The sequence below is a fragment of the Chinchilla lanigera genome, unplaced genomic scaffold, assembly GCF_000276665.1.
Source record: "Chinchilla lanigera isolate Chin_1 unplaced genomic scaffold, ChiLan1.0 scaffold00085, whole genome shotgun sequence".
NCBI lineage: Eukaryota > Metazoa > Chordata > Mammalia > Rodentia > Chinchillidae > Chinchilla > Chinchilla lanigera.
In genome coordinates, this window is record NW_004955486.1 from 6,346,131 (window position 1) to 6,369,926 (window position 23,796).

General features: G+C 59.9%; 1 protein-coding gene across 4 annotated transcripts in view; it reads left to right on the forward strand.

Annotated features, from left to right (window-relative positions):
- Positions 1-22,890, forward strand: part of Chd5 (chromodomain helicase DNA binding protein 5) — a 48,641-nt gene extending 25,751 nt beyond the window's left edge. The window contains exons 16-42 of one of the 4 annotated variants that reach the window (XM_005404102.1): positions 773-910; positions 994-1,115; positions 1,621-1,794; positions 2,180-2,321; positions 3,153-3,284; positions 5,048-5,165; positions 5,746-5,870; positions 6,775-7,006; positions 7,234-7,344; positions 7,536-7,708; positions 8,386-8,560; positions 8,992-9,084; positions 9,224-9,312; positions 9,532-9,665; positions 9,975-10,119; positions 10,465-10,624; positions 14,697-14,776; positions 15,011-15,143; positions 16,386-16,475; positions 16,957-17,094; positions 17,292-17,400; positions 18,072-18,204; positions 18,576-18,771; positions 19,428-19,631; positions 19,719-19,833; positions 19,940-19,993; positions 20,382-22,890. In XM_005404102.1, the coding sequence (XP_005404159.1) occupies positions 773-910; positions 994-1,115; positions 1,621-1,794; positions 2,180-2,321; positions 3,153-3,284; positions 5,048-5,165; positions 5,746-5,870; positions 6,775-7,006; positions 7,234-7,344; positions 7,536-7,708; positions 8,386-8,560; positions 8,992-9,084; positions 9,224-9,312; positions 9,532-9,665; positions 9,975-10,119; positions 10,465-10,624; positions 14,697-14,776; positions 15,011-15,143; positions 16,386-16,475; positions 16,957-17,094; positions 17,292-17,400; positions 18,072-18,204; positions 18,576-18,771; positions 19,428-19,631; positions 19,719-19,833; positions 19,940-19,993; positions 20,382-20,547 (3,681 nt within the window). In that variant the 3' untranslated portion in view covers positions 20,548-22,890. The remainder of the gene's footprint in view (positions 1-772; positions 911-993; positions 1,116-1,620; positions 1,795-2,179; positions 2,322-3,152; positions 3,285-5,047; positions 5,166-5,745; positions 5,871-6,774; positions 7,007-7,233; positions 7,345-7,535; positions 7,709-8,385; positions 8,561-8,991; positions 9,085-9,223; positions 9,313-9,531; positions 9,666-9,974; positions 10,120-10,464; positions 10,625-14,696; positions 14,777-15,010; positions 15,144-16,385; positions 16,476-16,956; positions 17,095-17,291; positions 17,401-18,071; positions 18,205-18,575; positions 18,772-19,427; positions 19,632-19,718; positions 19,834-19,939; positions 19,994-20,381) is intronic. The other 3 variants (XM_005404104.1, XM_005404103.1, XM_005404105.1) reach the window with 3 other exon arrangements.
- Positions 22,891-23,796: the final 906 nt, after the last annotated feature.

The window sequence follows — 23,796 nt, forward strand, 5'->3', positions numbered from 1 at the left end:
GGCGAGCGGCTCGTGTGGCTGCTGAGGACCTGAGGACCGGGGAGAGGGTGCAGGCTGCTGCTCCTGTTGCTCGTAGCACTGACTGCAAAGCAGCCGCCTAGGTGGGGGCGGGGCGCGGTTCCAAGGCCCCTCGGTCGCCCACATCGTCCTGTGCAGGCGCTTTCTAGGACATGGGATAGGATGTGTGCAGCCTCCGCCCATCCTCCCACACGCCTTGCTGTCTCTGACCTACGATGATGCCCTCGACGAGTGTCATTCACTGCGTGCCTACTCTGCTCTTGTTGAGGGAATGATGACATCCGAAAAAGCCTGTACGTTTTTGCTATGGGTGCAGTTTCTTTTCCCGATTATTTTCCGTCTGAGGCCGGTTGAGTCTGCGGATGGGGAACCTGCACATACCGAGGAGGGCTGTTTATCCCTCCTTGCTGGCAGCACCACTCCTACTAGATGCTGTGCTCTGGGCTTCAGCTGAGCCCTCTGGCTGGTGGCCGGTGTCTTTTCCATCCCTTCTGGGGCTCTTTCAAGTCTTTGTGAGGTTCCTCTCCATGCTTCCTTTTTTAAAAAATTTATTTTTTGGTTTTTTGAGACAGCTCTCTCTATATAGTTCAGGCTGCCCTTGAACACATGGTGATCCTCCTGCCTCAGCCTCCCCAGAGCTGGCACAGGCCTGCGCCACCACGTGCAGCTGTACACCTCCCCTTTGACTCTGTCTCCCAGATTGTGGTCTGCTCTACCCCCAGCTGCACCCTCCAGCGCTTCTCTTTCCTTCCAGAAAGAAGTGCAGATCAAGTTCCACGTCCTGCTCACCTCCTACGAGCTCATCACCATCGACCAGGCCATCCTGGGCTCCATTGAGTGGGCCTGCCTTGTAGTGGATGAGGCCCACCGGCTCAAGAACAATCAGTCCAAGGTGGGTGGCCGTGGCTGCGGGGCTGGGGCCACGCTGGCTGGGCCCCCTCTGCCCCCTGACCAGCCCCCCTCTCCTCCCCGAAGTTTTTCAGGGTTCTAAACAGCTACAAGATTGATTATAAGCTGCTGCTGACGGGGACCCCCCTTCAGAACAACCTGGAGGAGCTCTTCCATCTCCTCAACTTCCTGACCCCGGAGAGGTTCAAGTGCGTCCCCTGGGTGTGGCGGGAGGGCTGCTGGGGTGGGGCTGGGGCCTGTGCGGACGAGGCAGTCGCCCCTGAATCTGGGACCTGCCTGCCGGGTCTTATTGTCTCATAGAAGTCAGGGCCGGGGTGGGGGCGGCATGGACCCCACTTCTCACCCTCTTCTTCTCTCCCACCCGTCTTCCTGCTTGGAGTGGGGGCTCTGGGTGAAGATGGCTGATCTCGGATTTAGAGGGCAGCTGTGGCTCTGGTGGACTGCCCAGCCTGGGGCCCTCCCCGCCCGTTTCCTCACCTGTAATCTGCTAGTGCCCTGGAGAGCGCTTGTCCAGGATGGCCCAGAGGGTGGCACCTAGAGAGGGCTGTGACAACGTGGGGTGACGTGGGCCGAGAAGGAGACTCAGGGCCGTGCTGGGTCCCCGCCCCGCTCCCTTGTGCTCCCCTCTGTGGAGGGAGGGTGTGGCCTGTGCTCTGTCCTCTGCCCCGGCTTTTACCCCACGCTTTGTTGCAGCAACCTGGAGGGCTTCCTGGAGGAGTTTGCGGACATCTCCAAGGAGGACCAGATCAAGAAGCTGCACGACCTGCTGGGGCCGCACATGCTCAGGCGGCTCAAGGCGGATGTGTTCAAGAACATGCCGGCCAAGACCGAGCTCATCGTGCGCGTGGAGCTGAGCCAGATGCAGAAGTGAGTGGCACGGCCGTGCGCCTGAGCAGCTGCTTCATGTCCTGTCTCCAGGCTCGTCCCCTCAGCTGCCCCTCCACCGGGCCCGACCTGACCTCCCTGGGCCACTTCCTGGGCTGGCTGGGAGGGTGTTCCCGCCCCCCTGCCACCGCCTTGGCTCACCTCTGTACCCGCTTCCTTCTTGGGCTTTTTCTGAGCTCTGGCAGTGGCCCCACGTAACCCGCTGGGTGACTCTGGGTCTGTGGCTTCACCTCTGGGGGCTCCCCAGGGTGCTTTGTATGTGGCGCTTGGCCGTGGTGAGTGCCCGGGGTCCTGGGAGGACAGCGTGTGGCCCTTGGAGGCTGGCCAGGCCCCGTGCGTCCAGCCCGCCTTGCCCGTGCCCGTGCAGGAAATACTACAAGTTTATCCTCACGCGGAACTTCGAGGCGCTGAACTCCAAGGGGGGCGGGAACCAGGTGTCGCTGCTCAACATCATGATGGACCTGAAGAAGTGCTGCAACCACCCCTACCTCTTCCCCGTGGCTGCTGTGGTAGGCTCCCTGAGGCCGCTGTGGGGTGTCCGCTAGCTGCGGTGCGGGGTTCCTCCTGGCTATGCCCCCGCTCCATAGAGAAGGGAGCACTGGGTCACCCACAGACCCCTCAGTTGCCGCACTGACCCCAGGGCTGGCTGCACTCCTTTACCCCCACCCTGGCCGTGGGTGAGATGCTGAACATGGGGTCTGACACTGGCCCTGGTGCTGTGGCCTCAGCACAGTTAAAGCTCCTTCTGAGCTTCGCATCGTCCTCTAACACCGGGAAGGCTGTGGGGCGGGTCCGAGGACGAAGTCCCCATGCAGAGTCCTTGTAGAAAGCTCAGGGCTCCTAGGGCCCCTCAGTCATCACGCCACCAGTGTCACTGCCGCCTGGGTTCTAATTTAGGTCCTTTATAGTTTTACCTTCTCCCCAGCTCCAGAGCCAGGCAGGGGAGCTGTGCTGGGGTACGTGGCTCAGGCCACCAACAGACCCTTCTGGTACTGGTGTGGCAGGGGATTCTGCTGGAATTTAACCTTCTGGCGGGGTGTTGCCTAGCTTGGGTCGGAGGGTGGGCCCTGATGGACCCTCCTCTGATGGCAGGGGGCAGAAGGCAGTGCAGCTTGGCTAACCCGTCGTGTTTGTTCCCTGACTTCTCAGCCAGGGAGCAAGGCCGAGGGCAGGGACGGCGGGTCTGTGCCTGCCTGGAAATGCAGTACCTGGAGCCACAGCCCATGTGACCCACAGCTTGTCCCAGGCTGTTGACACTGGTCAGGCCTCCCCTCCTCTGCAGCCCCTTTGGTTCTCAGCCAGAGAAGAGCCCCCCAGAACCCCTCTCTGCTGCTCTGCAGGAAGCCCCCGTCCTGCCCAACGGCTCCTATGATGGTAGCTCCCTGGTGAAGTCCTCAGGGAAACTCATGCTGCTGCAGAAGATGCTGAAGAAGCTGCGGGACGAAGGGCACCGTGTGCTCATCTTCTCGCAGGTGGGCCAGAGCATCCGGCCCTGGAGGCCAGCCTTGCCCGTGCCCCCTTTGGTCCTGCTGCCATCCCCGGGGGGACAGTGGGTGTCGAATGTCACTCCCCTATGCCCTGGTGTGACAGGCCTTAGCACTGCCTCTGCATGGTCAGAGGCTCGGCCATCCAACCCCAGGTTTACCCGTTTTTCCTCCATCCCTTTGTCTGCATCTGCCACACATCAGGGATACAAGGGATGCACTCTGTCCCCTTGAGCTTCTCAGTCTAGATGGGCAGGCAGCTCACAAAACAGCTTTGTCCTACTCTGGTCATCTGCACTAGAGGTCTTAGTGATGAACCTGTAGAATTTGGGGGCTGAAAATGTTCCCCTAGGTCAGATAGAGCCAGATGCACTGCTCAAAGCCAGAATCTGGCACTCAGCTCCTCTGTGTACAAAAGTCAAGTGGAAGCAGCTACTGGTCCCTGCAGCCTCTGAGGTACCCTAGGTGGGTGGTGGGCTGCAGGGCTCCAGGAAAGCAGAGCAAATCTGTGACAGAGGGTGGCTGGGAGACAGATGCACAATCCCTTGATACCTCTGCCAACGTAAGACGCAAGTCTGGCAGAGATTTGGAGAGATCAAGTAGAAGGAACTGGACAAGTGCTAGGCATGTGCAGAGGAATGAACCGGACAAACCCCAGCTCCCCAACCTGTCCCAAAACTGGATGCTAAGACATCCCACAAAACTATAACTGGAATCCAAATGAAAACTGTAGTAGGATAGCCTGAAAAAGACTGGATAGGCATTGGTGGGTCCTCAAAAAGAGTCCTCCTTGCAAACATCCATGAGCCAAGAGGAAATTAATTAGGCAGAAGCAGGAGGTAAAGAAACAGCAGATACATCTGCATTTAGTCATTGAAATAAAACATTTCACCAGTGGATAAACTCTCACCGTCATGAAAGGGACACTACTGAGCTGGAACATGATGCTGAGAAATTTCCCAGGATGTAGTGTGGAGGGACAAAGATAAAGTCAGAAAGAGCATGGATGGTGTCTTGGAAGGCTCCAGTCATCACCTGATAGGAGTGTCAGGAGAAAAAACAGGAGACTGTGCAAAGCAGGATTTGACAAGTTTGTAGGCTTGGAGAAAAACATGAGGTCTCAGATCTGAAGTGCATTGTGGAGCATCAAGCAAGGACAATATTGATAAACCAACTTGTAGGCACCTGGAACCTACAAGGGAAAGAGGACCACATAAGCCTCAGGCTTCACATTACAACGACAAGTGGTGGAGACCATAGCAGCTTCGTCTCCATGCACCGAGGGGAGCTGGCAGATGAGTTTCATACCCAGCTAAACTACCCCAAGACCGCCGTGGAATAGACACGGTTATGGGAGTGCAGAAGGGATTGCTTTCCTTTTCTCCTGGGAAGTGGTGACAGGGAGACATCACAGAGGAGCTGATGTTTGAGTTCTCGGGGCAGTAAGGGGGTGGGTATTCCAGGAAGAGAATCAGGGGATTGGAATGGGTGGGGGAGGAAGGGAGCGTTGGGCTGGCAGAGTCTGGAGTTACAGGTGAGGAGCCAGGACTCATTCTCAGAGGCTGAGGCTGTGAGGGTGGCTTGGCTGCACAGTGTGAGGTTGGAGGCCACATTCTGCACTGAGTCCTGCCGCAGCCCTCCCTGGGTTCTGCCCGTCTTTACACTCAGTGGGCTGCTCTCTCCTTCCCCTATCCATGTCCCATGGGGCTCCTGGCTCCATGGCGCCCCTCACTCATCCCTCTCCCCTGCAGATGACCAAGATGCTGGACCTTCTGGAGGACTTCCTGGAGTATGAGGGCTACAAGTATGAGCGGATTGACGGTGGCATCACCGGGGGTCTCCGGCAGGAGGCGATTGACAGATTCAACGGTATCTCACTGCCCAGGGTTCTCATGGGATGCCCCTGGTAGTCCATGAACTGCTCTGCAAATAGCGGAGGGAAGCAGACCAGTCCTCAGGTCACAGTGGTGTCCCTTAACTTTAAATGCTAAAAGGATTCACCCAAAGGGACCTCGGTGGTCCACTGGTGTACTAGGAGGCCCAGCAAATAACTCTGCTCTGAGCAGAATTAGAAGTGGGCAAGAGGAAAAGCAGGTGGGGGAGGAAAATGTTGCCTTTGTCACCAAGTGATGCTGAGCGTCCTGAGGGTTCTGAGGGTCTGGCTGACACCACCAGATAAACCCGTGTCAGGTGGCACTAGGCAGAGTGTGGCTTCCTCCCACTGGACCAGGGCTCAGGGCACCTTCGGGGGCTGCTCAGGCTCACGTGGGTTCCTGGCCTCCCTGAGTGTGGGGGTGGCCACCCATCTGCGATGGGTTTCAGAACCGTCCTCTGCCAGGGACCTGTCACTGCAGTCCGCACCCTGCCATCTCCCCGCCCGCTCTCCTGTCTGTCACCCACCAGCCCCTGCCCCCGTTGTCCCACCCCACCTTCTGGCCTCTCTCACCAGCCCCTGGGGCCCAGCAGTTCTGCTTCCTTCTGTCCACCCGGGCGGGCGGCCTGGGCATCAACCTGGCCACGGCAGACACGGTCATCATCTACGACTCGGACTGGAACCCACACAATGACATTCAGGTCAGCAGCTTCCCCTTCAGCTCCCCGTCCTCATAGCCTCCTGGCTGGGGCTCTTCCTGTTTCTAGGGGGCCCTGGGAGGTGCACTTTCTCATCGTACAGAAGAGGAAACAGGCCCAGAGGGGAAGCAAAGGTGTCTAAGGCATGCAGCCATCTGTGGCCGCTGACCTCGGTCCGTCCATCAGCTCAGGACCAAGGTCACAAAGGAGGCGGGATGAGGGTGTCCTGGGACTCAGGGGTGCCAGTTTTGAGGTAGATGAGGAGCACAGCATGGGGGCCTGGTGGAGGTGGGGGAGAGGAAGAGATGCAGGAGGGGGCAATGGGCTGATGAGGCAGGGGAGGGGGCTGTGGCTGTGGAACCAAGCCACCAGTGTCCCTTGGCCACTGCTCCGGAGCAGGGCCACACACACGTTTAACGTACCGTTGGGGCACACACTCAGGTCTCACGCACACAGGCATACAGTTGTGTAGTCACACAGGGTCCCCTCATGTGGGGACCTGAGGCAGTGTCAACACACTGCCCAGGGCTGTTCCCAGGCCTCCCTGCCCTCGGAAGGTGGTCCTGTGTCCAGCTCCTGGTCCTGTAGATGTTAGCTCCTCATGCGCAGGGAGGTGCAGCCCTGTCAGAGCTGCGTGGCTGCCACTGTACCCAGCCTTCCACGTACCTGACACACCTGCATCACAGCGCGTTCCACTCGCTCGGGCACCTTTGCCTCCAGCCCACCCTGGCCGCCAGGCCCACACTCAGCTGGGCAGTCAGGGCAGTGGGCACGGCTGCACCGGCCCGTGCACGGCGCCCCTTCCACATGCAGTCAGGACAGTCCCTTCCTTGGTCATGCGCTCGTGCCTTCACCCCCACCACATGGCCCCAGCCCTGTGCCCAGAGCCCTTGGCCGTCTTCCTCAGGCCTTCAGCCGCGCCCACCGCATCGGGCAGAACAAGAAGGTGATGATCTACCGCTTCGTGACGCGGGCGTCGGTGGAGGAGCGCATCACACAGGTGGCCAAGCGCAAGATGATGCTGACCCACCTGGTGGTGCGGCCCGGCCTGGGCTCCAAGTCGGGCTCCATGACCAAGCAGGAGCTGGACGACATCCTCAAGTTCGGCACAGAGGAGCTCTTCAAGGACGACGTGGAAGGTGGGCCTCCTCCTGTGGGGTGCCATGGGAACCCCGGGTGGCCCTGCTCAGGTCCCCTGCCCAGGCCCCAGGGTCCCTGCTGGCCCCACTTTGCACAGCCCCTCCCGATCCCTGCCGTATCTCCTTCCAGGGTCCATCGGAGTGGGCCCGGGTGGGAGGTTTGCCCGCTGCCTGCCACCCCTGTGGCCCTCTGCCCTGTGCCAGCAGCCTCCCCCTCTGCCTTCCAGGCATGATGTCCCAGGGCCAGAGGCCGGCCACGCCCATCCCTGATGTGCAGTCCTCCAAGGGCGGTGCCCTGGCCGCCAGCGCGAAGAAGAAGCACGGTAGCACCCCGCCAGGTAGAGCTGCCCTGGAGAGGAAGGGGCTCGCTGCCACCCCACTTGGGCGTTGCAGCCAGGTGCGCTGTGAGCCCATGTCTGGTTGCGCTGGTCCTCGGCCCCAGCCCCAGAGGGGGCCAGGAAGGACCGCTGCTGGGAGTGGGACCTGGGCACTCTGCATCTGTGTCCCCACGCTGGACTCCGCCCCCCAGGTGACAACAAGGACGTGGAGGACAGCAGCGTGATCCACTACGACGATGCGGCCATCTCTAAGCTGCTGGACCGGAACCAGGACGCCACAGACGACACCGAGCTGCAGAATATGAATGAGTACCTAAGCTCCTTCAAGGTGGCGCAGTACGTGGTGCGCGAGGAGGATGGTGTGGTAAGGAGCCCAGAATCTCTCGCGGCGGCCCCGCCCTCCTAGCGGTGGCCCCGCCCTCCTAGCTATGGCCCCGCCCACCCCACAACAGCCCCGCCCTCTCATGCCAGACCCCCCGCGGCCTCCTGCCAGCTGCCCTCAGGGTGAGTTGGTGTTGAAGGAGTTGCAACCTCCAGACCCACCAAGGCCCTTGGGACTTCAGCTGTGCCCTCCCTGGGATCCAGCTTTCTCACCTGACCTCTTTGAAATGCCAGGGATCTGCCACCTCGTGTAAAAGCTTTCGAGGGCTGGTTTGAGGCCCTGCCTGGCTGGTCCCATACACCCGACCCTGCCTGCCTCAGGCCATCTCCTTCCGGGCCAGACCCCCCTTCCCAGAGTACACCCGCCACCTGCCGTGTCTTCTCCTTCCTCCACCCTGCTGGCAGCCCTGACTCCCTGGCAAGGGCTCCTCCTGGGCCTCTCCCGGCAGCCCCTGCACCTCCCTGAGCGCCTGCTACTGTCCTCAGACCCCGAGCGCCAAGCATCCCTCCCCTTGGGACCAGGAGCTTCCTGAGGGCAGGGCTGGGCCTCGCTCAGGTCTGCACCCCCGAGCTGGCAGAGGTGGCAGGAGGCTCCCCAGAGCCCAGGATGCCCGCCTGGCAAGCCTGCCCTGCTAACTGCAGCGCTCGCGGTGTCCCCAGGAGGAGGTGGAGCGGGAGGTGATCAAGCAGGAGGAGAATGTGGACCCTGACTACTGGGAGAAGCTGCTGCGGCACCACTACGAGCAGCAGCAGGAGGACCTGGCCCGGAACCTGGGCAAGGGCAAGCGCATCCGGAAGCAGGTCAACTACAACGACGCCTCCCAGGAGGACCAGGGTGAGCGCCCGCGGTGCGGCGAGGCCCTCGGCAAGGGCACCCTGGGCCAGGCGGGGGTGCTTCTGGAGGAAGGGGAGTTGGGCAGAGGAGGGGAAGGAGGGAGACAGGGGCCCGGCTGGGGCTGCCTCCCGAGTCTCAGCTTTCCTGTCTGTGAGAAGGCGGCAGGGCGGGGGCTGTCGCTCAGCGGTCAGCAGTGCCGGTGCTGACCGTGGGCAAGCCTGCACCACAGGGGTGCGGTCGCACAGTCCGCTCGGGGTCGTGTGTTGTCGGCGTTGGTGAGCCGGCAGGAAGTACCTGGGGGCCCTCGTCAGTCTCCGTTATTCCCGGACTGAGCTGCAGGGACGCACCTGGCCTTGGTGGGCATGGGCGTGGGCTGAGGGTGACTTCCGCTTGCACAACTCCCTCTGAGCCCCTGTGCCCGGCTCCCGCAGAGTGGCAGGATGAGCTCTCGGACAACCAGTCTGAGTATTCCATCGGCTCTGAGGATGAGGACGAGGACTTCGAGGAGAGGCCGGAGGGCCAGAGTGAGTGTCAGTGCTGCCGCTACCCCGGCACTGGGGCGCTGGCGGGGCGGGGCGGGGGTCGCCGGGGGTTCCTGCTGGCCTGGGACGTGGTGGGGAGCCCGGCCCCGCCCCTGAGGGTTTGTGCTGGGCTGCTCCCCAGGTGGACGGCGACAGTCCAGGAGGCAGCTCAAGAGTGACAGGGACAAGCCCCTGCCGCCTCTGCTAGCTCGAGTCGGTGGCAACATCGAGGTGGGGCCCGCCTGCAGCCTCCCTCCCAGGCCCCTCCTGCCACCCCTGGGGAGTGGAAGGGGATCTGGGGATGGCCAGGGTCCCATGCCAAGTGGAAGTGAGACTGGGATGGGCACTCAGGTCGGCTGCAGTCTCCCCCTCTTCCTCCTGTACCCCCAAGTTCTCAGTGCCCACCTTGTGCCTGCCCTGGGCCCACCTGCCCGCTGACCACCCACCTAGGTGCTGGGCTTCAATGCGCGGCAGCGGAAGGCCTTCCTGAACGCCATCATGCGCTGGGGCATGCCGCCCCAGGACGCCTTCAACTCCCACTGGCTGGTGCGGGATCTGCGGGGCAAGAGCGAGAAGGAGTTCAGGTAAGGGCGTGCCCTTCCCCCTGCCCCTGCCTGAGGTGCTTCTGCTGGGGTGGGGGATGGGCTCCTGGCGAGTGCTGTAGCCTGGGCTTTGGGTGTCGGGTGCTAGGCAGGGAAAATTTGCAGAAAACCCCAGCCAGCCCTCTGCCCGGAGCAGCTGGTGTGGATGGCAGGTGTCCTGTGGGTCCTGTGCCAGGGAGACTCTCTGTCCTCTGCTGGGACGTGGCCCGCAGGCTGGTCGGGTGGTGGATGGTTCCAACCGAGAGATCACCGGGGGTCCTTCCGGCCCCTGAGCCCCGTTCCCCACCCCAGAGCCTACGTGTCCCTCTTCATGCGGCACCTGTGTGAGCCGGGGGCCGATGGTGCAGAGACCTTCGCGGACGGCGTGCCCCGGGAGGGGCTGTCACGGCAGCACGTGCTCACGCGCATCGGGGTCATGTCACTGGTTAGGAAGAAGGTGGGTGAGTAAGCCTCACGCCGCACGGACCCTGGCACTGCCCCTGGGGTCAGCGTTCAGAGGCCTGGTGCCTGGCTCAGGACATGGGGCTGTCCAGGGTCCAGTCTGGAGTGAGGGTCCTGAGAGGCTGGGGCCAGGATGGTGGTCACAGGGCCGAGGAGGACGCGGGGGAGGGGGGACTGGCAGGGGAGTTCATGGCCAGCAGTGTGTCTATCTTGGTCAGCCTGGGACAGGCGCATCCCCTCGCCCTGCCCCTGCCCCGAGCCTGAGACACGTCTGGTCCCGCAGGCCAGCCCTGGCCCTCAGGGCTGAGCCACAATCACTGCTATCCCTGCCTCTCCCCAGGTTCAGGAGTTTGAGCACGTGAACGGCAAGTACAGCACCCCGGATCTGGTTCCCGAGGGGCCTGAGGGCAAGAAGCCAGGCGAAGTCATCTCCTCAGACCCCAACACACCAGTGCCTGCCAGCCCTGCCCACCTGCCACCTGCCCCACTGGGCCTGCCAGGTCTGGGATCCAGGCGAGCAGAGGAGGGCACCGGGGTCACCGGAGGGGTGGGCCACAGTGACCCTGCGTCCTCTGCACACTGTACAAGCTACAATTTCCCAGGCAGGCATGGTGGTGCCCATCTCTAATCCCAGCAGTCTGGGAGGCTGAGGCAGGAAGATACCAAGTTTAAGTTCAGCCAGGGCAATTTAGAGACTCATCAAGACCCTGTCTCAAAATAAAACTCAAAAAAGGGCTGAGGATGAAGCTCTATGTGAAGGGCCTGGGTGCAATCCTCAGTACCAGAAATCAAAGCAAACCAAAGCAAACCAAAGCAAAACCAGCTTCCCATCCAAAGTGTCCACATGTAGAAGTGTTGCTCTGTATAGTGGTTTTCTTTGTAATAATGGTATTGGGATTTAGTTCTGTACACATGACATAATTCCTTCTTCTAAGGTGTCTTAGTAACCTTTCTCTTGCTGAGACGAGATACCTAACACCCAGAGTTCAAGGAGGAGAGGTTTATTTGGTTCACAGTTTGTGGAGGTTTCAGTCTATACTCGGCTGGCCCTAAGGCAGGGTGGTGTGGCAGACAGGCATCGAAGTTCATGGTGGGCAGAGGCAGCCAAGCAAGCAAGGGATGGCCACAGCTCTAGCCCTTATATCTTTTTTTTTTCTTTAATTTATAATATATTTTATGAGTACAAGCAAAAGTAGCTTGCAATAGATTTTTTTTTATTTTAAAAATAAAAGGAGGAAAACATTACCTAGCCCTTATATCTTATCCAGGTTACTTAGGGTGGGTAGCACTCACACCTTTAATCTTAGTGCCCTTGAGCCTAGCATTGCACCATGAGTCAATCCCAGTGTCACACACTCTAGATTCAGCCACTTCCAAGAAAGCTCCACCTGTGACTGCAGGAGGCTTTAGGGGCATCTACACACAAGCCATAACATTCCACCCCTGCCCACAAAAATCCCCTTATGCACATCCCTTTATGCAAAAGGCACTTAGTCCGTGTGTAAGCATTGCCAAAGTCCTAATAGTTTCAGCATTGCTGAAAAGTCCAAGTCCCAAGTCCCCTCTGAGAGTTAAGGCAAACTCCTAGCTGTGAGCCCCTGTACAAATGAAAAGAAAGTTAAACACTTTCAACATTCAGTGGCACAAGATAAATACTTTCATTCCAAAAGTTGTCAATGGAGATAGCGAAGAATGGGAACAAAGCAAGACCAAAATCCAGCAGGGCAAACATTAAACCTCACAGTTCCACTTCCAGCATCCCTGGCAATCTGTGGCAAGATGTGAACTCCAAAGGGCTTGGGTGGCTCTGCCCCTACACCGCTGCCAGTGGGTGTCGCTCCCGTGGCTTCTTTCTGGGGCCGATTCTGCCCCCTCCTTGCAGTTTCCCTCAGGCAATCCACATTCCTGGCTTCTCCAAACTTCTTGTGCTCCACTGTACCTTCGGCTGCACCCTCATGGCTTCACGCACTGCCTTGTCAAGGGCGCACTGTCAGGCCTCCCAGGCCTTCTTCTGAAATCTGGGTGGAAGGCTTCTTGACCCCACAACTCTTGCATTCTGCCTGCGCCTAAAACCAGCACTATGTGGATGATGCCAGGGTCTGCTGCCCGCTGGAGCAGTAGCCAGGCTTCACTCTCTCTTGGCTATAGGGCCCAAGAACCAAATCTTAAGGCACAACTCCCCTAGGCCACCGCCATTCTGGAATATGGTGCTCTGGGGCTCTCTTCTCAAAACATCGTTTCTTTGCAACTCTGAGGCTGTAGAGGCTGGAATCCTGCTGGTGCTTGTGATATCCTCAGGCCATCTTTTCTGGTTTTTTTCTGAAATAACTTGGCTTTCTCTTGCTAGTCATTTACAGTTTCTCCTGTGTTCCATCTTTGCAACTCTTGCAACTTTCCTGGAGCTTCTTTGCTGGCCAAACTTAAAACATTTTAAATCATTTTGCTGGGTTCTTCGCTCTTGATTCTCAACATAAAACTTGCTAAAACCCCCCAACAGTAGCCATACCACTGCCTCAACCTTAAACTGCCTTGAAGTTTCTTCTGCTAGATTAATTAGTCTGCCACCCTTAATCTCAGTCTCAGGCAAGTCTCTGGACATGAGCAAGATGCGGGTAAACTTTCTTCTAAGGCATAACACGCATTGTCTGGAGTCCAGCAGCCAATGCAGTCCTTCCTAGCAGAATTTCTATCAGCATTCTGGTCTTCTGGGCTCTGACCAGAATCTCCCATCAAGTACAGCCAGGCATTCCAGCTCTGCTTTTTCAGCTGGCATCTCTGAACCATTCCAATCTCTTCCCACAAGCCAGTTCCAAAGACTCTTGAACCACATGAACAGCTACACTCACAGCAACAACCTTAGTTCTCTGGTACCAAATTCTATCTGAATTAACTTTTCTCATTGTTGAGACAAAATACTCAACACCTAAAGTTAGAGGAGGAAAGGTTTATTTGGCTCACAGTTTGTGGAGATTTCAGTCCATAATAGGCTGGCTCCAAGGCAGGGTGGCACATAGCACATGGGCATGGCAGAGGAGAAGCAGTTCATGGTGGGCAGAAGGTAATAAAATGAGAAGGGACGACCCTAGCTCTTTATGTCCCTTATATCTTATCCAGGCTACTTAGGGTGGGGAGCACTCACACCTGTAATCCTGGTGCCCTTGAATCTAGCATTGCACCATGAATCAACCCCAGAATCACACACCCAAGAAGCAGCCGCCTCTGAAAAAGCCCTACCTGTGACTGCATGAGGCTTTGGCAGACATCCAGCACAGCCGTAACAGAAGGTGAACTTCTCAGGGTCTTCTGCTGTTCAGAGTTCTACACCATCAGTCTCTGTGCCAGAACGTTTTAATCGCTGATAAGAAGCCCCATGTCCATTGGCAGCCACTTCCTGTCTCCCCAAGCCCTAGACAAGGCTGATCTCCTCTTCCCAAGGGTCTGCTGGTTCTGGACATTTTGTGTAAATAGAATCATCCATGTGTGATCTCATGAGCATAATGGAAGACACATCCGCATGGTAGCTTGATCTGTTCTTTTTTTAGTTTTGATTTTTTGATACAAGGTCTCACTGTGTAGTCCAGGCTGGTCTTGAACTCTTGGTAATCCTCCTGCCTCAGCCTCCTGAATGCAGGGGTTACAGGTGTGTGCCACCACGTCCGGCTTGTGTATCAGTTCTTCATTCCATCTGGCCAACATTTCCTGCACTGTTGATCTGTTCACCCAGTAGTGGACGTGTGGGCTGTATCTGCTTGGGGAGCTTGTACAGGGCCAGAGGCTCACCACTGTGTGGCTTGGGTTCCCGTTCCCCCTGGGTGTACAACTGGGAGTGGCAGCTGTGGGCCCCTTTGAGGGACCGCACACCTTATGCTCTCTTGCTGGTAGGCTGTGAGGCTCTGCCTCTTCATGTTTGACAGGCTGGTGCCTTTGAGATGCCAGCTGCCCTGGCGGCTGTGAAGGGCTGGCTCTCTAGTTGTGGTTTGCATTTTCCTGATGGCTGGGGATTGGGGCATCCATCTTTTCATGTGCTTACGAGCTATTTTTATATCTGTTTGAAGATGCGTCTTTGCAGATCCATTGCCCATTTGTATTCTAGTTTATTTTTGCAATATTGGGGATTGAACACAGGGCTTTTGCACTGAGGTTCATCCCTAGTCTCCCCCTTTTATTTTAAATTTTGAGACAGGGTCTCACTAGTTGCCCAGGCTGAACTCAGACCTGGGATTCTCCTGCCTCAGTCTCCCAGAGTGCTGGGATTACTGGTGTGTGCTGCTGTGGCACGCTTTTGGCATTGTTATTTATTTGTCTTCATGTGTTGTTCTGGTGATTGTGTGTTTATTTGGCCAGAGAGTCAGCCAGCCGGGAAGCGGGGCCAGGCCCCGTGTCAGGCTCCCGTCTGGACCCAACCTCCCATTTCCTTGCTTCTAGCTGAGCGGCCACAGCTGTCCTGACAGCCCTTGCTCTGCCTGGCGGCACTGCAGCCCCTGGTCAGAAGCCTGGCCTGGGCGCTCTGGGACCCCGGGGCCCTGGCCTTCCCCTCCCACCAAGCCATCTCTGTCCTTTCTCTCCTTCCAGACAAAGTGGACACCCCGCTGGGCTGCGTAGAGGAGAAGGAGCCAGGGCTGCAGAAGCCAAAGAAGCCCCTGGACACCCAGGTACGGGGTCCCTGGCACCTGGGCGGCGGCTGTGGGGTGGAGGCTGGGTCTGGGTCCCTTCCCCGGCCTTCCCTGGCCCGCTTGAACCCTGCGTCCTGGCTGCCAGCTTGGGCCTGGGTCTGAGGCTGCAGCAGGTGACAGTCGGGTCCTGGGCTTGGTCCCTGTGCCTGGTCCCGGCCCTCCCTCTGTGTCCGTGGAGGCCCCAGGCCCTCAGCCCCGGTGTGACCTCTTTAGGCCCCGCCAGCTGCCCTGGACAGAGTGGAGGGGGAGGACAAGCACGAGAGCTTGGACAGCAAGGACAGAGCCCGCGACGAGCGGCTGGAGGAGGTGGAGAAGGCCCAGGGCTCCCCGGAGCAGCTGCCCAAAGGTAGGGGCCTGGTGGGACCCACGCCCAGCACGGGTGGCCTTGCTCGGGCGTGGCTGTGTCCCAGTTGCAGGCACCCGGGCCTCAGCTCTCCCACGTGGGCTTTAACTTATCCTGTGTGTGGAGAGTGGCTCCCGGCGCTGTTTTTGTCTTTTTGAGACAGGGTCTTGCTATGCAGTTCAGCCTGATCTTGAACTCACTATGTATCCCAGGCTGGTCTCGAACTCACAACGATCCTCCTGCCTCAGTCTCCCGAGTGCCGGGATGACAGGCGTGTGCCACCACGCCCAGCTACACCTTTTGCTACAGATGTTACACGACTGCGTAACACATTCCTGCCAGCTACCCTGGCGGCTGCGAAGGGCTGACCCCCTGTGCTGAGGGTCTCAAGAGATGCAGCTGTGCTGAGTGCTCCCCTGAAGGCTGTGGGGAAAATCACTCCCAAGCTCCTGCGGGTCACTGGCAGAGCTCAGGTGCTTGAGGCTGGAGATCTGAGGTCCTGGCTCCTCGCTGGCACCTGCTGGTGGCCCACGTCCCCTGCCTCCCGTGCCACACCAGCAAGGGGCATGGAAACGCCGTCCTCCATGGCGTCCCTGACTTCCTTTTTTTGCAACCGTTCAGAGAAAAACTCTGGCTTCCTAAGGGCTCGTGTGTGAAGTCACATCTGCAGGGCCATCCCTATTTTAGGGTCACTGTCCCGCATGACATGACATAGCCACAGGAGTGAGAGTATCATGTTCACAGTTCCATACTCACACATGGTTTAGCAGATGTTGTAGAATCCTATAGTTAGCATGGTAACAACCGTGTATTTTATTTCTAGACATTTCATCTGGCTTTTCCATTTTTTTGTCTTATTCTTTTCCCTGTAGGTTCTTTTCCTTTCTGTTCCTTTTCCTTTCTTTCTTCCTTTTTTTTTTTTGTCTTTTTGAGACAGGGTCTCCTTATGCAGTTCAGGCTGGCCTTGAGCTCACTTTGTAGCTTAGGCTGGCCTCGAACTCTCCTCGAGCCTCCTGCCTCAGCCTTTTTTTCTTCTCTCCTTTTCTCTTCTCTCCTCTTCTCTTTTCTTTCTCTTTTTTGGAGGCAAAGTCTCACTATAGGTCAGATTGGCCTCAGACTCATTTTGCAGCCCAGGCTGAACTCGAATTTCAGTGCTGTGCGCCTGCCAGACCTTGCACGGCACTGACGGTGGTGGGGCCCTGGGCTCCTCGGCTCCCCCGCAAGAACGAGCCCCTTGTCTTGCAGAGGAAGCGCCTCCCGAGAAGGAGAAGGCCCCAGACAAGCTGGACCTTGGGCTCAGTCACGGCAGAGGGGACAGCGGGGACTTCGGGCCAGGTATGGGGCTCTTCCCTGAGCTCCGCTGCATGTCCCTTGGCCTCCCTGGGCCCTGGTCAGCTCCTGGGTACCATCTTCAGGCCCTGGGCCCTGACCAGAGCCGACAGAGGGTGCTTGGCCTGCCCGGAGCCTGATGGCACAAGTGCTGTCATCCAGGGACACGGATGCCATCCGGTGGGGGGCGTGCTGATCCCGGGGTTGGCCTGGAGGATTAGGGCTCCCTTCTGTGGACCTCTAGGATGCTGTCCTCAGGTCACCTCACTATGTAGCCCAGGCTGGTCCCAAACTTGTGGAGATCCTCCTGCCTCAGCCTTCTCCTCAGCTCTTCGAACTCCTGCCCTGCCCCCAGATGGGCCCGGAACCAGCCTCTCTGTTTGGGACAGGGGGGCTGCAACTTGTCCCTGCAAAGCCCTTGTCCATGAGCTCCTTAAACACAGGGATGCATCCTTCCAGATGGAGAGTGTGATCTGTTCTCCCACAGATGACTCCAAAACTGATGAGAAGGAGGCCAGCGAGACCCAGCAGAATGGTGACAGAGAGGAAGACGAGGAGGGCAAGAAAGAGGACAAGAATGGCAAATTCAAGTTTATGTTCAACATTGCGGACGGTGGCTTCACAGGTATAGGGTCCTGGGGATCTGGGCAGGTGCTAGTTTACACTAGAGTGTGAGTGGTGGATAGAAGTCCCTGGATAACCTTTCGTAGCAGCAGGTGAGCTATGAGCCAGTGTCGAGGGAGAGACTGTTTTCCCCAGGCTCAGCTCGGGGTAGATGCAGGGTGGGGCCTCGCCTCCTGCTCACTTTGGCTGTCTCCCCAGAGCTGCACACCTTGTGGCAGAACGAGGAGCGGGCTGCGGTGTCCTCGGGGAAAATCTACGACATCTGGCACCGGCGCCATGACTACTGGCTGCTGGCGGGCATCGTGACGTATCCTGGGTCAGCCAGGCTGCACAGCACCCATGGCTGTGGGCGGGGCCCTGCCTCCTCTGTGGTCAGCAGGCCTCCTGTGTGCACCTGTGCCCAAAATTCCCTCTTCTGGCGGGGCGTGGTGCCCCGCACCCATAATCCTAGCACTAGGGAGGCTGAGGCAGGAGGATCACCATGAGTTCAAGGCCAGCCTGGGCTACATAGTCAAAAAACGAAAACAAAAAAAAAAATTATCTTTTCTCACTTGGACTTGGTCATTCTCGTGGCTGAGACACTGGAGCCCACAGTTTAAGGATGAAGAGGGTTATTTTGGATCCCAGTTTGGAGCAGTTTCAGTCCGCTGGCTCCAAGGCAGGGCACCATGGCAGAAGGGCCTGGCGGAAGAAAAACTGCTCACAGCATGGTGGGCAGGAAGCAGAGAGAGGAGGAGAGGGGAGGGAGGGAGAGGACCCCTTCCAGGCCACGCGCCCGCGAGCACCTCTTGTTGCTGGGGTGGGGGGGCTCTCCCCGTGCAGCCTCCCTGCCGCACCTGCCCACACCAGCTGACTTGGTCACCGTTGTCATTGTCCACGTGTGCACATGCCTCGGAGGCTGATGACCTGCCTGAGCAGGAGGGGGGAGCCCTGGGCCCCCACTTCCTGTGTTGGTTCTGCCTTAACGGTGGCCTGCAGGCACGGCTACGCCCGCTGGCAGGACATCCAGAACGACCCCAGGTACCTGATCCTCAATGAGCCCTTCAAGTCGGAGATCCACAAGGGGAACTACCTGGAGATGAAGAACAAGTTCCTGGCCCGCAGGTTCAAGGTCAGGCCCCGCGGGGCTCAGAGTGGGGGCACTGGGCAGCAGGAGGGAGGCCTGGGACAGGAATGTGGGACAGTAGCACCTCTCCCATATACCTCCGCGTGAGCCAGGCTGTCCAGCGTCAGGCACTCAGTCACCTAGCAGAGTGACGAGGCCCTTGCTCTGGGCTGGGCCCCACCATGTGAGCGTCTCCCTGCTGGGGGAGATGGGTACAGGGACCCCAGCATGGCGGAAGCTCCAAGCTCTGGCCAGGTCGGGCGCGGACGGATGGTGGGCGGCAGGATGTCTCCCTCGTTCTCTCTGGCCCTGGGTCCTGGGTGCTGGGGCGTGGTGGCCGCCCAGAAGGCCCACCCCAATCCCCTGTCATCCCCCAGCTGCTGGAGCAGGCGCTGGTCATTGAGGAGCAGCTGCGGAGGGCCGCGTACCTCAACATGACCCAGGACCCCAACCACCCGGCCATGGCCCTCAATGCCCGCCTGGCAGAGGTGGAGTGCCTGGCCGAGAGCCACCAGCACCTGTCCAAGGAGTCCCTGGCCGGGAACAAGCCAGCTAATGCCGTGCTGCACAAGGGTGAGGGCCTGCGCCGGGGTGCGGGACAGGATACCAACCCCCGCCAACCTGGGCAGTGTGGCTCCCTGCCGGGACAGGCGGGCCGGGCCAGCCTCCTGTCCGGCCACTCCTCCTCTGGGGCAGCCTGGGCGGGGCCTGGGTGGCACCGGACACTCACACGGGGCGCTCCCGACCCCTGACCCTCGCTGTCCGCTTCCAGGGAGCGTCTCCTTGTGTCCCGGTTGTACAGGTGAGGGTGTTGTAGCCCAGGGAGGGCCCCAGCCCAGACCTGACTCTCGCTGTGGAACTCTAGTCCTTGGGCTCCTTTCTGTCCCCAGCCAGCTCCCAGGGTGGTGGCAGGGTGCCCAGAGCAGAGAGGGACATGCAGGCCCTTGGTCACACGGGACTTGCCGCCCCCGAACCCCCATGGTCTGCAGCCTGGTCGTGGGCCCCATCCTGCCCCGCAGGCTCGGGGCTCTTGGGTTTGGTCAGTCCCTAGCTCTCCGCTGGCGGGAAGTAGGGGCCCCAGGAGGCGTTCTTTGGAAAGCCCCACAGTTCCGATTGGCAACGCCTAGTCCTCGGAAGGCCTGGCGAGGAGCGCCCCCTGGTGTCCGCTGCTGGCGGCTCGCCGGAACGCACCCTTGTAAATAGCCCTGGCCTGACTCCCTGCACCCTAGGGGCAGGCAAAGCGTCCACTTCTGGCCTCCCGCCCTGCAGTACTGAACCAGCTGGAGGAGCTGCTGAGCGACATGAAGGCGGACGTGACGCGTCTGCCCTCCATGCTGTCCCGCATCCCCCCGGTGGCTGCCCGCCTGCAGATGTCGGAGCGCAGCATCTTGAGCCGCCTGACCAACCGCGCCGGGGACCCCACCATCCAGCAGGTCAGGCTCGGCCCGCGCGTCTGGGCGCTCCCAGGCGGCTCGGGTGGGTGCGGGGCCACACCCATAAAGCTGAGTCCTTGCCTCCAGGGCGCTTTCGGCTCCTCCCAGATGTACAACAGCAACTTTGGGCCCAACTTCCGGGGCCCTGGACCGGGAGGGATTGTCAACTACAACCAGATGCCCCTGGGGCCCTATGTGACCGGTAGGTGCCCGTCCGCTCCGGGCAGCATGCACACGGGTGCCCTGCGGGGCCCGGCCTGCCCGCTGCCACGGACGCCGGGCGAGCCTGCCGTGTGCTCTCTTTGCAGACATCTAGCCGGCCCCGCAGCATCCGCCCGTCGCAGCGCTCATTTCCAGCCGAGGTGAGGCCCCCTACCGGCCGGCTGGCTGCACTGCTGCCCCGGCTGAGCCTGGCGCTTCGGGGCTGGCTAAAGCCGGCACGACAGGACTAGTGGGCTTTCCCTGCCCTGCCCGCTGGCAGGTGCCCCTGGGGGTCTTGTTTGTCTCACCTCTCCCTGCCCACAGCAGAGGGTGGCTGCGGGTTTGGGGCTGTTATTGGCCAGGAACGGGGTGCCGATTCCAGACCTTCACAGGGCCACCACTGCCAAGTCCCATTAGTCCCCCTAAGAACTGTCACCTGAGGGTGGAGGTGCCGGGGCCCCCTCTGAGCTCTGGGGTCAGCTGTAGCTCCCTGTGCCTCTGGACACCCGGCCACCCGCGCCACGTAACCTGCTGATCCGCCTTCTGTAGCCGCGCTTGCTGGGCCTCCTGCCTGACCCCCACGGGAGAGAGAAGCTGCCGACTTGTAGGAGCCGGTTCCACCTCGGGACAAAAAGGGAAACGGAGTGATACTGTCACACGGAGGATGAGGCCCCGCCCGGCCGAGCCAGAGCCCAGAAGTGCCACCTCGTCCTAATTCAAGTGTCCATCCACAGCCACGTGGATGTGCCCCGGCCCCCCTTTCAGAGCGACTTCTAGAAAAGATTCATTTATCTGTACATCTTTGCACTTTCCTATTGAAGACATGGACGCTTTAGTCTTGATAAAAGTTGGATGACGTGTGGAAGATTCGGGCCTAGAGCACCCGTGTCGCTGTCACCGGGCTCTGGACCTGAAGGAAAGCTCCCTGACTGCCCTGCTGGAGAGGACACAATGCCTGGTGACATAACGAGCCCTGAGGGTGTCCCTCACCTCATCTGCCTGTCTGTGATGACCCTTCTGCTCTGTCCCCTGACTGCCTGGGACCCCTGCGCCAGATGGCTCAGGGAGTGGCTGTCCAGCCCCGTGGTAGGGACACTGGCTGGTCCCAGGTCTGAGCAGGTGTTTCCTGCCTCCTTCCTGGGATTTCCTGGAGCAGGTGGGCACAAGTCTGTCCCTGGCCCGGCGTGGCAAAGGCTTTGGGCTCTGGTTATAGCAGTGGGGTGGTGACCTTTGTGGTGCATGGCAGGCTGGAGTGTGTGTCCCAGAGGTGGGCAGGGCCTGAAGCCGTGACAGAGCCACTGCAGGAAGGGGCGGGAGGGTCCCTGTCTGCCGGAAGTGTGGCTGCAGGCAGGTGTAGCTCGTGCCCTCGCAGGGAGGGTCATAGTCACGGTGCCCCAGGAGGCCCTGGGATCCCCATCCCACTCACCTTCGGGTGCGGACTTCCCTGTCCAGAGAGTGCCCTGGGCCACAGACACCAGGGAACCAGACAGACCCCTCTTGGAGCGGGACTCCTCTCTCTCTGTCCCTGCAGAGGCTTAGAGGTGACACTTTCTGCATAGGGCCACCGTGTGCTTGCTGAGTTCTTGGAGGGTAGGGGCAGGACCCGTGGGCCTCTGTCTCCCAGGTGCCTGCCTCATTCTCTGCAGGAGCAGCCTGAAGCCCTGGGCCGTCATCTCCTGGGGCCGTGTGCTGGAGTGCCACTGTGGTACCATAGTGTGGTACCATGCTGTGGCCCTGGCTGGGGTGAGGCTTGGGGACCCAGCCAGGCCGGAGGCCAGTCTGTCTCTGACCCTTCCGCTGGCCCCAGCCCAGCCTGGGAGGAAGGGACCGAGGGGACAGAATGCTTCGAGCGTGAGGAGGAGGCCCTGCGTAGGGCAGTGGAGTAGCTCTCCGGGGACACTCGATGTCTGTGGGCCTGGCTGGGGCTGGGGGCAGGGCAGTCTCTGCAGCATCTCATGGACTCACAGTCTGCAGTGTGGCTCTTTCTCTGAACCCCCAAAGGGCCAGGTCCCCCAACCCCTTCAACCTTGGCTGGCTTCCCACACTCCTGTCTTCATCGAGAGCCCCAAGGGGGCAGAGTGGGGAGCCCAGGAGGCGGGGAGCATTGTGAGGGGCCCAGAGCATGGCCTGGGCTTCGTTTCACTGCTGGCAGGACTGGGGACCTGAGTGGCAGAGTCCCTGCTGGCGGCCCGTGTTCCCGTTCCCCAGTGGGGCCCGGTTTCTGCGGAACAGTCTTTGGGTCAGAGGTCTCAGAAGGTGCTCTGGTGACGCTGGGAGTTGGGTGTGGAGTCCTGTGTCCCCAGGAACAGTCTGAGGGGAGGAGATGCACCCTGAAAGCCCCCTCTGGAAGCTCCTCTGCGTCCTGTGAATCTGGCTTCTCTGTGTTCAAGGTCATCCTGGGTGCCTGGTGCCTCCGAGGTACCTCCAGGCTCCCGAGCCCCAGGCTGGGGCTGACAGGGTCCTTGCAGTGGCTCCTGCCGCCCTGCCAGGCACTGTAGGCGGGGCTGAGGAGAGGGCAGGCTGGAGGACCTGGGAGGACGAGCATTGGTCACTTGGAGCCTCAGGCTGCGCTCAGCGCCCACCGCTGCCTGGTGGCCTGGCGGTGCCAGGAGGCGCAGGAAGGAGGCCGTGCGCCGCGGTTTATACACCCGGAAGTTTACAGTGGTGGCGCATCAGCCCAAAGTCATTGGCATTGTGTTTATGATCTTTCCCCCGTTAATTTTCAGGATTTTTTTTTAACAAAGTATTTTTTTAGGTGCGATGACCCAGAAAGGGCCCGTCGGGTGTGTGTGTGTGTCCCGAACTCTTCTCGTAGAGGGCGGAGCCGGTCTGGGGGCAGCGGGGCGTGGGGGTGGCACCCGGCAAGCTGGGGGCTCTCAGCCAGGGTCCCAGCAGACGGGTGGAGCTTTGGACGCCAGGCCCCCCTGTGAGTCGTGACGTGTTCCCCGTCCTGGCCTGAGGGAGGCTGGACCGTGGCTGTAGCCAGCGCAGTCACCTTTACTTTGTACTCTGTGTATGTTTTGGTTTCTGTGTTTTAATAAATCCTTTGGGAAGGGAATGGCTCGGTGTGGTTTTTACGGGTTTGACTGGGAGCCAGGCTGGGCAGGGGAGGTCCGTCCTTGTCCTTCAAGGAACCAGGCCTTCTGAGGCTCAGGACTCACTGGGAAGAAGGGGAGCCCCGGACAGCTGTGTGCTGGGCTGCCGTCCCCCTCCTGCCCGCACCCGTAAAAACACCTTGCCAGGCCCTGAACCGGGCCTTCGTGAGCACGGCTGCCCCACGGGGCAGGGGTGTGGGAAGTCCTCCGCCCTGGGCCCTCAGAAGTGTCATCAGAGAATGTGTCTGGAGGTGTGGGAGGCAGCCCCACCCCCTACGGGCCTGAATCACTTGGGAGAATAGTGGTGCATCCCTAGGGTGACCCCCGTCTCTGTCCCTGGAAGACCCTTCCTCCCCTCCTGCCTTGGTTACGCCTGCCCCTGGTGGCCTTGTCCTCCTCCCTGGCGCTGCCCCTGAGGGAATGAGGGCACAGGAGGCGCAGAGACAGACGGGCTTGGGTTTTATTTGTCATTCCATAAATACGCGGCTGTCCTGAAGCTGGAGGCATGGTGGTCTCTGCCTCGAGGGACGTAGTAAGCAGAGGGACCACGGTTGTTAGAAAACAGGCGAGAAAGCAAGTTATGTACACGGCCGCTGTGCGGCGGAGGGCCGGCGCCCCCGCTCCTCAGGACCTTGGCCCTCACCGTGGGGTTCAGGAGGGTGGGGTGGGCCCCACTGTCAGCGATGGAGCTCCGGCCCCTGGGCCAGCCTCTGGGCAGGGCAGCCGAAACTGTGGGAGGGAGACCTGGGCCCAGGGAGGTAGTGCTAGCTGCCCTGTCCAGGCTTTGGGCCCTCACCCTTCCCCAGAACCCCTCCCAGGGCCTCCCAGGGAGCTCCCACCCCAGGACACGTGGCCCTGCGCTCCCTGCG